At 31.8% G+C, this 18,194-nt stretch overlaps 1 protein-coding gene across 1 annotated transcript in view; it reads right to left on the reverse strand.

The window, feature by feature from the left end:
• The window catches only part of LOC129950350 (protein nubbin), an 89,239-nt gene extending 73,004 nt beyond the window's left edge, over positions 1-16,235 (reverse strand). The window contains exons 1-2 of the mRNA XM_056062260.1: positions 15,336-16,235; positions 3,540-4,665 (exon numbers count right to left, since the gene is read on the reverse strand). Coding sequence (XP_055918235.1) covers positions 3,540-4,497 — 958 coding nt within the window. The 5' untranslated portion in view covers positions 4,498-4,665; positions 15,336-16,235. The remainder of the gene's footprint in view (positions 1-3,539; positions 4,666-15,335) is intronic.
• Between the last annotated feature and the right edge of the window lie 1,959 nt (positions 16,236-18,194).

The raw sequence follows: 18,194 nt of genomic DNA on the forward strand, positions 1-18,194 counted from the left end.
TTTTTGGATGATGTGCGGTAGAGCACTACTGGCTTTTGTATGTTGTTTTTTATTTTATTTAACTCATCCTCAACCAAAAAAAGGTGCTTCCACAAGCAAGCATAGGTTGAGTTTAGGGGCACTATTTTTGATTGCCCTTCATTTGCGGTGCTTCTGTTGATCTATTTTGGCCCCGAATTGAATACCAGGAACTGATATTAATTTGATCTGCCAGAGATACAAATCTAATTTCCCACTTTCGGTGCTCAGTCTTTCATTCTCGTTTCTGGTGGTGTGGCAGCTATCCAACAAACCAATTCCATAGTTAACTGTTTATTCTGGATGGAAGATGGAAATTAAAAGGGATACCAGTCGCTTGACGCCGCCGCCGCCTCTGCGGCCGTCGCCAGAATGAAAAGAGGGCGAACACTAATTTGACTATGCAAAATAAAACAACACAGCAAGGACCTTCGCGCTTCCTTGCAGTTCCCCTCTTTGCCCGGCCGTGGTCGGTGCGGAGCTGCTAGCTGGTTTCTTTTACAGCAGAAATGTGATTTAAATCACATGGAACCGCTTAAATATGATGCAAAAGCGGAAATGCTAATGATAGGTTAAAGCCATATACCCCCATAAGTCGAAGCTTCATCGTATCTATAGATACAAGTGATAGTCTCAGTCGAGCAACGCGACGTTTCGTCCAAAATAGCCTTGCAACCTTGGTGCATGGTTTATTATTTATGAATATAAACCGTCTGTCCATCGTCTTCTCCAACTTTTGCTACAGAAGGACCATATCACAACGACCAATGCTGCAGCAACCACCACATCCACCGCCACCGCTGCTGATACGTATAGTGATGAAGATTGTTTTGAAGAACATTGTACTGTTGATCTGCACCAACCCAGTCCAGCCCAATCTCTGTCTCTCTGGGTAAGTTATGATGAATGTCATGTTTGGTGATTGCATATGTTATTGAAGGTTTAAAATATAAGCAAATGCGTTGGATATGGTGTGGAGAGTGGACGACTGTGATGGGGACGATATAGAAGAGTAGCTCAGCACAAACTAATATGAATGAACATGAAAAAATATCACGTAAGTCTACAGATTGATGGTAATTATTCTCTACGGTCCAGAGTCCAGAGAGTGTCCGTCCGTGATGATGATGATGCTGATGATGATTATGGTATAGCTTTGGCTATTAAATATTTTTTGAACAGTGTTTTTTTACCATAAAACAGAGGGTGTGTGTGTGCGCAGAAGACCAATTGAAGAAATAAATATATATAAATAACAAACAAAAACAAAAAGGATTTTTTGAACATCTGTATTGATTTGTGATTCAATTTAGATAATTACAGCAATTTTTGTGTGAATGCAAAACAAAAGAGTTGAGATGCAAACTTGTTTTTTTTCTTTTGATTTTCTTTTTATAATTTGTATTCATAAAATTTAACTACGTGTTTCATTGGAATTGGGATGATTCTTTGGAAGAATTATAATATATTACTAAGCGAGTTTCTGTCAATGTCTACTATAAAGATAGTTGGTAAAATATGCTATCCTAAAAACATTGTCCATGCATGTATATTGTCAAGAAATGTTAAAGATGACACTGCTGAGAAGCTTTTTGAAAATTCTAACAACTTAAAAGAACCGATACAGCATTTTTTCAGTTTTTTTCTGAGACATTTTTTATAATTTGGGTAGTATTTTTTTTATTTTTTTTTAAAGTGCTCACCACTCGTCTCTTCTTTTTTTTCTTGTATTCGATTTCCTCAAATCGTTTCCTTATTATTTTACGGAAATCTTCTCCTATTTTACGAACGCCTTAATCATTTTACCGAGATTATTTTTCCCACCGCTGACGAATCACAAGATTTACGCAAAAACATGTTCATTGTATGAGAAAGCGCAGACGAATTTGGTGCTGTCGAATTTGGAAGCTTTTATAGGAATTTGTGCACGCTTCAATCTAGTAAATTTTTGGTCTTTTTCCCAAGACCAGAGAAATTATAAAGTTTCTGGATTTAAAAAAGTTATTGTAAAGTTTCTGAATTTAAAAACAAACTTGGGCCAACTGTAGACGATCTAAGACAAAAACACAAATTAAGTAGTAAAACCTTAAAAAAAGTAAACAAAATTGTTTAACATTTACATTTATATGTCTTTATATTATTTACTAATTAACGAACGATTAAATCTTTTTGAAATTGCCTTTGATTGATTCCTTTTAATCAAGCAGTGAACTTTTTCTTCCAAAAAATTACACAAAATTTCACAAAAAATAAGCAAATTACGAGTAAGTCTTGGAGAGCCCGAAATTTTAACAATGCCCAAAGCATTAATATCATCACTTCTTAAGAATGTTGTGCCAACAGTTTTTTATGTTCGTACAGAAAGCTTATTGTATAAAAGTTAAATTAATGTCATTTGTTAATTTAATCAGCATTCCAATTTTTTAAATATCTACTTATTCAATTTTACATAACATCTTTTCAATTCAAAACTAAGTCTTAACTCCTCGGGTTTCTAACTTTAAAAGAAGTACTACGATTTAAAGAATACCTTAGAAAAAATAGAACAAATTTTATGTAAATCTTCTTAAGTCACAATGATTTTGAAGACAAAGAGAGCATCCTGTATTTAATAAAAAAGTGTACTTTTCATTAAATACAGTATGAATTTCAGTTACAGCCTTTCAAATACTTAAAACAATAAAAAGCTTTTATCCATATATTAATGCCCTAAGCCACACAACTTCCTCCTTAATTCAACTTCCGAGAGCACCCGTTGGACATTAAATGTGCCCGATTCAACATTTCTTCACCAAAGAATTATTAAATTTTTTTTTCAACAGTATTACGCTGCGTGGTGTGAGTGTGAGTGTGAGTGTAAGAGGTGCGCTGCAGGGTCACGGTTAAAGAAGACATAGTAAACAAAAACAAAAAAACTCATTCATAAAAATAATGTAATTTTCCTCACAAATGGACCGAAAACGTAAAAATCCATCAAAACTACAATTCTCCCCGTCTCAAAGTATACCCTCCACACTTCATCCCATTGAGAACAAAACCATAATTATTAGAAGTCGAAAATAAGATTCTAATTACACGTTATGTAGATTTGAGCTTGTGCGTGGGGAAAATAATTTAGAATCATATAAAAAGCAGAAGGAAGAAAAAAGAATTCAAATTTATAAAATGATCCGCTAATGGCCGACTTCATCTGCAGCGAGATGCCTCTTCTTGTCTTGGCCATAGCACAACATTACTGTGCTGACGAGACCATCTAATGTCTATCGTGACTGTAACATTCCATTTTGTCTTTCCGGTTTGATTTGAATCGGTTTTGGGGTATGAGGTCTGATGGGGTCTGGCGCACGGGTCAAAATGTGCGTCACGCGTTTAGAGGCAAATCCGACGCCCCCGGGTAGAGGAACTTTTATACTCTGTTCTCTACTCACAAAGAACGTCATCATCATTATAAACCGAGAGCCATGTGGATGGACCTAGGAGGGCAGAACTAGAGGGAAAGAACAATTATAGAAACGACTTACCTTCGGATGGTGCAGGTGGCGGAGGCGGGAGTGCCGGCTGCGCTGGATGATAGTGATGATGGTGATCGGCATTGACTGGAGGCGTCGTGGTCCGCGGGGCTGAACCACCCGCACTCGCAGCTACTACTACCGAGACTGGAACTGGTATTGCGGTTGAGACAGGAACTTTTACCATGGCTGGCGATGGGGACTGTGGTGGCGGCAACTGAGCCAATGGTGGAAGTGAACCAGAAGTTGGATCGCTGCAGTTGTTGCCACTGCTGCTGTTGCAGAACTCCGTGTAGAGCTGCTGCAGCTGTTGCTGATGTTGCGGGCTGAATGCTACCAAGTGATGGAAGCCGGGATGGAATTGTGGAAGCGATGACGACCCGGACGCGGACGACGACGATACTGTTGCAGTCGTTGTCTGGATTGTGGGTGGCATTGGAAGTGGTGCAACTTCGTGCTGTGATGGAAGCTGGCCAAGTACACCACTGCCACCACCACCACCGATACCACTACCAGCACCGATTCCAAATAAATGGCTAAGCTGGTGCATTGGCGAGGAGCCCGGCCTATTCGAGTGCGGATGCGAATGGGAATGGGAATGCGAATGCGACTGTGATGGTGACTGTGACTGCAACTGCAACTGTGGCTGGAACAGATGATCATGCAGCGGATAATGATTGTGCGATAGATGGTGATGCAGATGGCTGCTGATGGCGATGTCATCGTTGTTGCTCGTCGTAGTCTTCGTCTTCGTCGTTGTCATAATATTACTGATGATGCTACTGTTGATGCTATTGATGGGACTATTGAGGCTTAAATCCGTTTTGTATTTCGACATTGTAAAGTCGATGGGTTGCTGATGTTCCAGGGCGATGAAACTACTTCTGCTTCGGCTGTATCTATTGTGATCAAGTAACATTCCGTAGGATGATGAAACTATATTTTGATGATTGGCTAAGAGTAATGGCATAATCGAGTGTTGTTTGTTTTTGTTCGAGGAACTTTTTGTTATTTTTTTTTAATTCTGTTAGTTTTTTTAATGTTGTTTAAATATTTTTGTTTTTATTTTTGCTGAATATTTTTTTTACTCTTTTTAGTCTCGTTTACTTGTAGCGACTTTTGTTGAAAATTTTCATTTCTGAAATAAAAAATAGAAAAATTCTTTATTAGTAAAGCTTTTATAGTAAACTCTTTTACCAGAATAATTTATTCATCATATTCAACCAACAAGAAATCGTTTGAGCAACATTACTAAATTATCGTTCAGCACACATTCTATTGCAATTATATGCCCTCAAAACATTTAATTTCTCCATTTCTAAAACCCTTAATCCTTACCACAGATGGGTAGACCATAACACTATTATTTTTCCCACATAATCCATAAGCCATAACCTATAATTTTATATTTAAATTAAGTTTACGTGCTCAAGTGATTTTCTTTCATATTTTTTGTATGTGTTTAATCAAAATATCTATTCAACACCTCCTAAACACTTTGCTGTAGCCACACTTCACAATATTACCATAAAAATATCAAATTAACACACCTTATGAATGGAAAAAAAGTAGATTTATTTTTTCAGCTTACACATCAAATCTAAGAATTATAATCAACGCCCATCTGTCACTTATCTTTCTTGGAGCGCAATATTTCTAAACGAGTATGTACCTATCTTAAGAGCAAGGTAAATGAATAACTGCTACCTATCAAATGTATGATAGATATAATTAGCGGTTTCTTTAGTTCTTTTCAAAATGATAAGTGCTTATTAGAATTTTGAATTAGTTTCTCTTTGATTTTTTCGCAGTTCATTCAACAACAATATTCTTTTATATGCAGATAGTGATATTATCATCACACTACAAAATGACTTAGCTATTAGCATGGTTTTGAGAAATTAATTTTTCGGATTGAAAATAGGAATGGTTATTGAACCGATTAAATTTTAACAATTTTAACATTAGAAATTTAATGGCTTAGGTGGTACAAAAAGATGGAATAGAAATAGAAACATTTTAAAGAAGTTTAAAGAAATGATATTAAGGACAATTAAATCAAATTAGGGAAGTAGAAAATTTGTCAACAACCTACACTTAGATAACTTCATTAAATTTAAAACTAAGACTTTGACATGAAAATTTAAACCTAAGTACCCAAATGCTAGCAATAACGAAAACTTGATTTTTAAAATTTTCATTAAAAGTTCTTAACGAAAAATGGTCATAACATTTTTATTTACTATTTCCAAATAGTTTGCTTTTTTCAATTCAACATGATTGTATTCAAAGCAGTAATATCTGAAAAAAGTTGTTGCCATGTTGCTTTCGGACCTCGAGGTTGAAAATCAAGAATATTTAGAAGACCAACGTCATAAACCCCTAGACAAAAATTGAATCTACCAGCTTTACAGAAACTGCTCTTACTGCCCGAGAAAAGACTGCTTCACTTCTTGGTGTTTAATCAATAATTGACAAATACATTATTTGCTAAAGAAAAAACACACAAATTTTAAAAAAATGGTTTTGCTTATATGATTTTTCTGTTGTTCTAAACTTTCAGAATTGAAATAATTGTTTTCTAAAACTGTACACAAAACCAATTTTTTTTTAAAGTTACTGCATCAATGAATTCTTTGGCTTTCATAAAACTCATATCACAATAATGTTTGTGTTGCGGTTGGATTTCATTTTTTGATTTTGCACGTCAACTCACTTTTCTAAAAAAAAATTAACTTACTTTTATTTTTTTTGAATCAATGTTTTCACTTTAGAAGTATGGTATACCTTATGGCAAATTGTCTATTTTTGAAATAATTCGTCAATTTTCTCTCAAAAAAAAGTGTTTTAGATAAGTTGTTAACAATTGCATATTAAACAAAATTCTCTTTCAATGTCAGAAACTTGGATTTTTGATTAAGTCGACATCATAAACAACTAACCAACAAACCAGAAATATGGAGCAAGTTTAGTCATTTTCGATTAATTACACTTCCGTCGGTAAGTATTATTAACTTTTATTGTAAATATTGACTTAACACTGTCATTTTCGAAAGTCAAGTTGATTTTCAATTTCTTTTAACCAAAAATTTCCATTCCTTCTACTTTACCTTAAATAAAACCAATGTAGTTAAATAATAAATTAAATTAGTTGGCGAAAAAGTGTGGTAAGCACTACTGCCTAGTGACTTACAACTTTCAAACATTTCGGTGTGAGAGTCACGTTTGGGATGATGGAATTCAAGCAGAGCTTTTACAAGCAGCGCCAACGTCATCGAGCGAACTGCTTCATACCGTTGCCAAAATAGAAGCAAAAATCATACTGGAATGCATCAGACAAAACTTTGAAGCCTCACTCGATGCCGAACAAGTGGGATTTCACGCTGGTATTGATCATATTAACACCCTGCGGATCATTATTGAACAGTGCGTTTGATAGCGACAACAGGGTGTGCATTGTGTTAGCTTTGCGGGGGAGAGGAATTTCAGAAAAGTTAATTGCAGTCGAGTAGGAATCAGCTTTACTAGGCAAAAGTTAGAGGGAGCTGAAACACATCTTCGGAAACCGCACACAATGGCGCGTAACCGCAGTAGAGGGTGTTTGCCCCTTAAGGAGTTCCCAACAGACTTAACAGGTCTGAGGACCTAAGAAAGTAAGTATTTGATCAAGTTTTGAAAATACTATGTATAAATTCAATCTTGTTTTATTTTGTCTAAACATTTTTAAAAGCACTCTTTCTGCAAGGTGAAGGAATCCATAAACAGTTAATTTTGCGACAATACTGGTCAGCTTAAAATAGCTGTAAGCTAAAGAAAAACCCTTACAACGTTTTTAATTAATAGTTCTTGACTTTCCTACAGTTATCTTTGCCCATAAGTCAAAAATAGGAAAGTTATAAATCCATAAATTCTATATGAAGCTACCAGAGTATCATTTATTCAAATAGATTAATTGAAGAACTCCCATTTTGTATACATCTGTGCAAAAAGCTAATGATATGATATAGAGGGACTTTAGAAAATCTGTAGACATAAGGGAGAAACTTTTGCTTGTTACAACACAACTTTTTCTTTTAATATTTGTAGGTCTAGGTAATATCTTCACTAGCATTTTTATAATCAATAGAAAATATAACGTCTTCAGCATTTTAGTAGTTTGCTTGCGTAACTTGGAGTCTTTAAAGTGTTTTTTTTTTCTTCAACAAAACCGCACGGGTTTCTAGAATGTAGATTACGAGTATTTCGTTAGGCTCCCAGCTTGGGCATCCCAAATCAGAAACCTGATCTTATTTTGATTTTGAAAAACCAAAAATCGAAAGTAAAAAATCTACGTTCTGGTGCTTTCACCTTTTTTTGTGTTAAGTTTGATAATATTTTTTTTCATTTAAGGGTTACAAAAGTAGCATATTTTCTTTTTTGTATATACAACTTACTTTACAAAAATGAATTTTCTTATTAAGTTATCATTAATTTTCGATATAAATTGTTTTAAGTATATCAAAGTCATTTATTAACCTTGTGATTGTTTCTGAGTCACTTTATTTGTCAGTAATGTCGATATCCCTAATAACTTAAAGTACTATTTGTTTTACATATTTACAAAATGATTGTAAAGTATTTTAAAGCACTTAAATAAATTAAAATAAAACAATCATTTATTTCATTAAAGTTTTGTCAAGTACCTCGTATTCATTATTATTTTGTAATATGAAAAATCCCCTTTTACTATGATAATTTAGTTGACTAATCAAACTGTCGAATACATACAGATAAATAAATATTCACATTTACCACTCTTGACTATATTCCGGAAATACTCTTGTTATTAATATTTTAAAATATACCATGAAAATGAACGAAGTTCAGGTGCTTATTCTATATATGTAAGTTCGATAATCATCAACCTGATACCGATTCGATATTATTTTGAATCAAATCCCTGCGCGCATATATAAACATGTTTACTTAACTTGCATTCAATTATCTTTATTTATAGAGTATAATCAATAAGTAAATATTTAATATTTTTGTTTAAATTAAAGAATATACAAGTATGTATATTGATTTTCACCTGAATTTCCAAGTAAAGTAAAGAATTTCAATTTACAAAACTGATAAGCTTGGAGGCGACATTTAAAAAAAAACATGTCATGGACATACACATCAATAAAATATTCAAAACAAATAAAACAGAATGTTTTCAAATTATTACACCTTGTGACGATATAAATTTTGTAAAAAAGGTAAAATACAACTAAACAGATAGATTATATGTAAAAATCAATTTTATTTCCATATAATAATCATATAACTTAGATTACCGATAAACTTATCGATCATTTTATTATAAACCTTTTTTTTATTGTTGAATGAATAAAAAAATGTTTGGTCTAATTTTGCTTGTCGGTCTTGAGCTCTTATAATAGAATACCTACACTTTGTGCCTTAGTCAGAGAAACCAAAAACTTTACCTATATTTGTCATACTTAAAATAAAATTGTGTGTATCTTTAGATACTTTTTTATTTTTAATAACACAACAAAATATATATTTCTACGATATAGAGAAAGAGATATCAAAAAAAAAAAACAATACAACAATATCTAATAATTGTTATAATTTCATAATAATAATAATTTAACTATAACGTGAAATCTATTGTGAGTCGGTTAGGTAGATTCTATTGAAGTGCTTGAATGACTTTTGAAAATGAGTATCTGTATAGCTATAGTTTGAAGAATGACACAAGATTTTTTTATGGGTTTTTGATACGTGGATTTGTATGTCACGTAGATACTGATTGATCAGTTGAATGATTTGTTAATTGATTATTATTTGCTGACATAATGAACATATAAATAAAGAAAAGTGTATGCTTAAGGCGAAAGGAAATGTTATTAACGGATTTAAAAAAAATTAGTTTTTAGTATAAGACTCATTAAGAACGCTTTTCCATAATTGGAAATTGACAACTTTGAGCATTCTCAGTGAACGCATCCTTGTGTCGAAACATTTCGTTGCAACAACATTTTTATCAGAGTGAACGTCGAAAAATTGAGAACGATTAAAAATCGATGACATTTGCAAAGATTTGGTTAAAAAAAAATGTCATTACAACCAGATTTTTTACAACAATTGGCTTGTGTACACAAACCTAGAACTGAAAGCTATTTCTAAAAACGGATAGGAAATGTTGAGAATATTTCCATCAGCAAAATAATTAAGTGAAATCATTTATAAAAATACGAAGAGTGTTGGAGACAAAAGGGAATCCTGTGGCATACCAGCGTTTATTTTGTGAATATTAGATTTGAACACAAAATACTACTTGAATGAAAATGTATGGAAAATAATTTCTAATCCAACAAAGAAAAGATTCGTCAATTTCAAATGCACGCATGTTCGATAAGAGCTCTCGGTGGCAAACTCTATCAAAATCATTTGAAATATCAAGTGCAATGATTTTACTTTCTCCAAAACTATGTTAATATCAGTTCCAATCAAATATGGAATAAGTAAGTATAAGAAATTTAATATCCGTAAGGTAGCTGTCATTTTTGAAATTAGACAAGTCAAAAGACTACTACAATTACGAAATTTTAATAATTGTGAAAATTTTGCAGTCAAAGTTCGCAGCTTTGCGAGAAAAGTTTGCCGAAGGTGTTATTTATCGAAGAGATAATACAAATTGGCCACAGGGATCTTCTGATTGAACGCTTTTAGAAAGAAGAAAAGATCTATGACAGTTCTTTATGTTATCGATAACGTACGTCTGGAAATGTGCGAATTGGTTATAGGTTCTTTTTTTGTAATTATTGTACATATGTGCAATCGTAGGCGTGATTGCCATTTTAGTTAATATCGTTTTCCATTGTTAATTGTATGAAATACATAAAAAAATGAAAAATACAATGAAATAACCATTCAATGATTTTAATTAAAAATATAATTTTTATTTTTAACATCAATATTCAAAATTCTGTAGTATAGTTAAAATTAATAACACAGTTTCAGCCTTATATAACCGAAAAAATAGATATGTAGGGAATCCTAAAAAAAAACATAACTAAACTTGTAAAATGGCAATGGTGTATTTAACACGTGTGAAGTTCTTTATAAGCCTGCATTTAAAGTTATCTCTTAACATGAGCTTTTGATAAATTTGAAATTCAAAACTCAAAAGAGCTTTATCTTTATTTAAACAAAAATTACACCTGTTTTAAACATAACCACAATGACTTGTAATTTTTGTTTCGATTTAATTTGTACCTATTTTAAGATAATTGTTTAAAATATCAATAAGGTATACAATTTTAATTTTAAAAATTAAAAATAAAACCAAAATCAAAAATATAATATTCACCATTCATAAAAAAGTATGTAAATGCTAAGTGTTTACGCGTGCTATTTAATCATTTTTAAATTTTATGATTTCCGATTAATATACAGGTTATAGGCACAATTTTATAGTTAGAAAATTATCCGTCACCTTTTATCAGTTCATATAATTTCTTGCATGATTAGACAAAATTAAAAAAAGCCAACTAATAGGTACATACCTACATATATATATTTCTAATGAAATTTAAATGTTCACTTATGAATCATTACGAAATTCCCCATATTTTGACGCTTTTAAAGAACTTTCGACTCTTATCTTGAATTTCAAATCGAATAAAAACAACTTGTTGATTTAAAAATAATAAAAATAAAGAATTACAAGTACAAATTCGTGTGTACGTAAATTTTGTAGGTGCCCTATTTATATAAGGTTCTATAAATTAAAGTCAATTGATTTATTTTTACCGGCTATAATATATAATTGATGATGTCGCGACCGTAGCCAAGATAATATTTCTTAGGGGATTGAAAGATAAGTCCTCAGTAGAAGATCATCTTTTTTTAGATTTTTAAATAATAGTTAAAAATATTTCATATTAAACTTCAAGGTATAAAAATTAAAACAATGAAATTGCAATAATATCAACTATCATGTGTATTTCTTTATTAGGAACACAAGAATAAAAAATTGGCCTTGAGCCTCTTATCTTTATCTTTTGACTGTAGACTAATGTCATACCAAAAATACATGGTTGTATTACTGGTTCTTTTTATTAAAATATGTAATATGTTTCATTCGACAGACAGAGAAAAGAAAAGATAATTCATGAGAATCAAAAAGAACAAACATTAAAAGTTAAAAATTAAGACATTTAAATGAAAAAAATGTAGTTTAAAAATAACACTGCTCATAAATAGAATGTTTTCTTATTTCATCATCAGTTAAAACAATAAACAAATATTGTTTCTATATAATTAAACCTTTCTTTAGGTACTGTCACTTTCAATTAGTAGAAAATCGAACGTTCTTTTGTTTTTCAGTATCGATTTATAAACAAAACGTTTAAACATTATGTATTTTCTCTCGACATCCATTTAAGTAACGGTGTCATATTGATAAGATAATGATATCTGTGATTCAATACTCTAAGAACTCTCTCTAAAGACATTCAGTCTTCAGAAATTGTTTGCCAAAATAAACACCTCACATATAATTATCTATTGAAAACGTCATCGGGCAAAAACAGACTTCATTATATTTAAGTTATAGTAATTCTACTTTTGAAGGTCACGGAAATAAACAAAAAGTGAACACAAAGGAAATTTGAAGCATTTAGTTCAGATTGGAATTTGTGAATCTTGTTTAAAGTTCAAAATGGTCCAGCCTTGATTAATTGTTCATCGGATTTTCTACTCATTGAGGAGATGTCTCTGCATTGTCTAATCATACAATTAACAAAAGGTTCTGCCCAAACCAAAATTTGTACGTGCTTAATTTTTTTTTATTTTAAAATAAAGAATACACAAATAAATTCCTTGGCACCAAGCTCCGAATTCAATTGGGCCAGTATTTTTATGTAAAAATATCAATATTTGGAGGCATTTGGAAAACATAAAAACTACTTTTGAAAAGAACCACAACTTTGACTTGAAAGGTTGGATCGTGATGATTTTATATCCATTGGAAAAACACTACTTTTATCATGATTTGAATCCTTAAAATAAAATTCAAGAAAATATTTGCATGAAATAAATATTCCCACTTCGTCTGCCCAGTTTTTTTAACAAAGAATTATATAAGTTTTAAGATGGTAAAATTATTATATTTTAAACGTATAGAACTTCTTGGCAACATTTTTTTAATTGTCGGTCATTTTTTCAGCAGTGAAGTGATTTATTTTTATTTCGGTATTGCATTTTAGCCACAGGATTACCTATAAAAAGCCGTAGATTCGGTATGGGTCGAAAACAAGATAACCGTTGATCCAAATTTTTATAAGCGAATTTTGTTCGCGAAGTTCACTTTTTGTTGAATAGATACGTTATAAAACAAAACTGCTGTATTTGGAGTATTAATAATTCTCAACTGTCACATCCACAAAACTGTCAGTTTTGTTTGCTTTATCGGTGATGGAATAATGGTTCCGTACAGTCAATGGTGAACGCCATGAAGTCATGATTTCTTATGTTTGGTATCGGCATAGTTTCACGTTACGGACCCCTGAATTAGCTTCCAAAATCGTGCAATTTAACTTCGCTTGAATATTTTTGTGGAGATATGTCAAGTCGTAAGTTTACACTAATAAGTCCGAAATCATTGGCCCCAACATCCGCTGCGTTATTGCCGAAACACGGCCACAAATGTAAGAAAAATTAGTCGGAAATTGGGCCTCCAGATTAAACTACGTCCGACCCAGCCGTGGCGGTTATACTTCAGAAATAAAATTTGAATTTTAATGCCAGACAATTATCTTTCAAATACAGTACATTTCATGTCAATCATCTTTGTATAATTTCATTTCATAAAGCACCAGCCTTTATTAGCAAGTCTGTTAGCAGTTAATAAATGTTTGTTATCAAAAAGCGGGATTGATGTATACTCTTTTTCTATGAAACTATATTGATTTAGCTAAATTTGAAATTGATATTAAAAAAAGTACACTCCATTAATTAGTTTTTTAAGAAACTATCCTTTATGTATGTATATTATGTTGGAAAAAATTTGCTTAAAAAAGTTTTCTCATCTTTCAATTTCTTATGAGCTTTTGTTGCAAAAGAAGCGATGTTTTTCGCCAATCTCAAGATCAGTTATATCTCAAAACCAACACAACTTATTTCTATAAAACTTCACAATGCATTTTATTGATACTACAGATGCAAGTTTTGTCATCACTAAATCTCAAACATTTTATTCAAAGAAATTTTCTATGTAGCTCAAAATAAATTGTGTTTATAAAGACTGCAGTTGTTTTATATGAATCCATTATAAAAAATAAATTTCAATTTTTAAGTATTTTTAATTAGCAATTTTAAATTTTACATAAACTTAGGTAATGTTAAAATAAATGTATTTTAAATAAATTCTAAAAGCTCGCTTCAATATATGTTCAATATAATTCAAATGTTTATAAAAATCAACATTTTGCACACGCACCTGATGAAAACATTGTAGGTTCTTCACATTTCAATTCCAGTTTTTGAACACATACAAATTTGAATCATCATCAGTTTTTCAAGAAATCATATGTACAAATAAATTGATACACATTTCACTGTTTGTGTTCCAGGAAACTTTTTGGCAATACTGGTTATGTAAAGTCGTACCAAAGTACTATTTTTTGTCTATAACGTTGAATTGTGGAAACCAACAATAATAATCTTCAATATATTTTAACAACAGCGACAAAAATAATTTCTACATTATCATGATCAATTTCGTAGGAAACTTTGTTTTTGTCGTAAAAAAAAGAAAATATCAAATAATAATTCACGACGGCTTTTAGACTTTGACTGTACTAAAGATCAAAGTATTTTTTGTTTGCTCACTAAAAATTAAAAAGTGCCTTTATCAATTTGACTTAATCACTTGTCAATATAATACAATTTGAATTAATCCATTTTTGTTTGTTTTTTCAAAGGTTTAAAAAAAATAACATCCGATTCATTTATGTTTTAATTAAACATTTTAAAAATAGGTAGGTATATCAATTTTAAATGTAAGTCCGTATTGAAGATAGTAAAAAACGATTGTTTTTGAGTTGAAGTTGACAAATAAAAGTAATTAGGCCATCAACCTTTATATCTATCTGAATATCAACAACTACATATATTGCGATGTACAAACTGTCAATATTTTTGTCGGCAATAAATATGACTACATAAATACCTCCCTATAACTACGGCTTTGGTTGTTTTTGTTTATGTAGGTATCTACGTATGCCTACAAATATAGAAAAGCCTTATCAAACAAACAAACAAACAAGCAAGCAAAGTATTACTAGCCATCGGATGTCATCAATTGCGTTCGCGCTCTTTTCAATACATATTTCAATATTTTCATATTTACGATTTTATATTATTATTTAAATGTGCCTTATACTTAAGATATATGTAAGGAGTAAGGGTACTCTTTCATCATCATGCAGTAACATTTATTATCTATCTGGAGTAAAAATACACTCTAACGATCGATTGAGTAAATATTTGTAGATTGAATTCAAACCCGCGCGCTGCACCTTACTATAACTCAAAGAAAATTATCATCACATACAGTTACAAATTTACCACCTCAAATATTAAATATCTGATCGACAAAGACACTATGTAGGTACCTAATCAGAAAAGCATTGGCTGCAAGCAAGTACCTATGTATTGAAGAACACGTCCCTGGGTAAATATACAAACAAAATATTCTGATAAGAACGATCGTTGCGGACTTATAAGCATTTACAGGTGAAAGAAGTTTACCTGATTTTTCAATTAACAGGTGATAGAAAGGTGTAGCGATACAATGAGTAGATGAAAATTGCGTCGCAGTGTATCTAATCGGTTGATGCGGGGGAGGGGCAGGAGGGTGATAATATATCCTGTTTTAAAGTCACAACACTAATAATTATATGATTTGTTTTCTTGTTTCTTGTTACTATATACTTTTTTATTTTAATTTTCCACTAAATTTTTCATTTTTTGTATCATCACGTCATATTCATAAGATACAATTTTATTTTCTTATCTCTGTTTTTCTTTTTTTTGGTAGGTAATAACTTTTCCCGACGGCGAAATATCAAACTTATAAATTGAACACACGAATTAAAATTGCACAAAACAGGTTCTCATCAAAAATGATATCACACGAGTGTAATTTAATTAAATATCTATTCCTTTTCACTTCTTTTTTTTTAAGGCGATTTGATTTTATTTTTCTTTTATAATATGCAGATACGATGCATTAACTTTTTTTTTCTTCAGAAAACCGTTAAACTCTACGAGTGCGCAGTTACCGCAAGACTACGACAAGTTGCGCGAACAAAATCCAAAAAAGGGTTGCGCCACATCGTCGTCGCTACAACGATTCACAGTATCTCTTCACAGTGTTGTCTCACTCACAATTCAAAAGCCGATTAGAGCGAAAATATCTACAACACAACAAAAAAGTGGGTATCTTTGCGCGCACAAAAGTTTACGGCGAAAATATCTGTGGGATCACCTTAATGTTTATACCCACAAAAAACTGATCGTGCGCCTTACGAAAGAGAACAGAAAGCAATGAAAAAAAAGATACGACATTTTTTAAAGTCGTGTGAGGCTCTGTCCACAAAAAACAAACAAAAACGAGGCGAATTAAAAAAAGTATCTGCAGCGAACCGCATATGCGCAAGCCACAGCGCATATAGGAGTACAACTGAGACTGATCTTCAGGAATCATGATCGCGAGGCGAAAACACTTGTTGGAATTACTCTATGCCATACCTATCCCCACTTGTCGGTGCTAAGATTCGAATCGAAAAAAGTGCAGTTCTGTGACTGGTCGGAGCGGCTCTTTTTGACACCACAATATGGGAAATGTGGAGTAAGAGAAGCAACAAAAAACATGGGTCTCGCCCAATGGGAACAGGAATAAAAAGTTGGGGTTTTTGTTGTATGGTATGTGGGAGGGGGTGGATATACCAGTTTTTTCTTCAATCTTAAGCAGTGCTTACCGAGAGGGGAAACTTTTGGTTTATGGTAATTTAATTGGGTAGGTGTGGTATCAGGCGAAATCAGTCTCCAATGGAGGTATTGTGGATTTTCGATTTTATGTGTGCGGGAAAATTTGTGAGTGTGTTTGTAAGTTCTTTTATTGTTTTTGATTTCTGGAGGTTGATAGTATTACGTTATTCGCTCGATCTTGATGGATCTATGGTATAATTTAATTCGCCGTATATTATAGCTTGTTTGGTACTTGATCATTTTTTAAAGATTTGGAATATTTAATATTTGTGTAGTACAAAAAGTACATAAGTTATCATCTGTGCCTTTTTTTAAATTTTTTAAGGGTTATAAGCTTTAAAGCCATTTGCGATAGGTACTTATGTACTCTGCTATTGAAATATCGCGATACCATACATGGCAAAAATAGGGAGGACCTAAAGAAACCGACGGCAGATTATAAGACTTATTTTTGGTTTAGGGAGACAAGGAGTCTACAGCTCGGTTTTTCTTATTTTGTTTGTTTTGCAGGTGGTAAAAATGATTTCAAGGTCTTTCTATACGTGGAAGCCATCTTTTTTTCAGTTGTATTTTTCTGTGGATATAATGGAATTTATGTCCCACCTCCTGGAAAAACGCTAACATTTATTTGATGAAAAGAATTTTAGGAACATAATCATTCCACCACAATTCAACTTTTAATAATCAACTCTTACCTCAAATTCTTGATTTTGAATCAGGATATGCTTAATTGTAATCAGGAAATTTTTGTCTAATGACACAAATTTTTAAGTGATATCTATTATTGACCTATCAACAAATTCCAATGATTGATTTCAATGATGGATCCAATAATAGCAATAAATTGCTTCTTACTGCTTCTATTTCATGCAAGCAATAGAAAATGATACCAAATAACCATTCAAATATTTGCGTCTTCATGTCCACCATATCTTCACTTAATCATTCTTTAAGGATTTATTTCAATAGACTTTATCTTTTACATGGCCAAATAAAAAAAAGTATTAAGGTGTAAAATCACAAGATTTCTCTGACAAATTGTGATTTTCGTTGCTTGTCTGTCAAGTAGCCCCGTCATGTTCCAAATAAATATTGAGATGTCAACATTAATTTCTTCCTTTTCCAATCATAAGAAATTATCAATTATGCTCAGTATAGCTCAATTATTTTATTTTATAAGTTGCACACACAAGTCTCACACACAAAAACCAAAGGACACGATTAAGATGGAGAGACTTTCCAACAATCATTTTTGGATTCTTCAAACATTTCACTTAAGATCATTTTTCAACGAAAATCCGGTTTACTTCGAAGGATTTCAGAGACTGTGAGTGCAAAATATTCACCATTTTTTATTTAAAATTTAAACTTTTTTTATAGGAAAACAGAAAGATATACACTGGAAAAATACCCGTGTTTTTTTTGGCATTCTATAAGTAGTATATTAGAAAATTTCCAAGAAAACGCATTGGCAGTAGCCAGATTTTTGTATTTAAAAGTTGGTACACCTGAAAGAAGATTTGTCAGAATAACAATACAAAAAAGACACACATAGAAGAAAGTTTTGTGAAAATCACAAGTTGAAATTAACTTCAGCAAAACAAAAAATTACTAAAA

This window comes from Eupeodes corollae, chromosome 3 (genome assembly GCF_945859685.1).
Source record: "Eupeodes corollae chromosome 3, idEupCoro1.1, whole genome shotgun sequence".
NCBI classification, from domain to species: domain Eukaryota; kingdom Metazoa; phylum Arthropoda; class Insecta; order Diptera; family Syrphidae; genus Eupeodes; species Eupeodes corollae.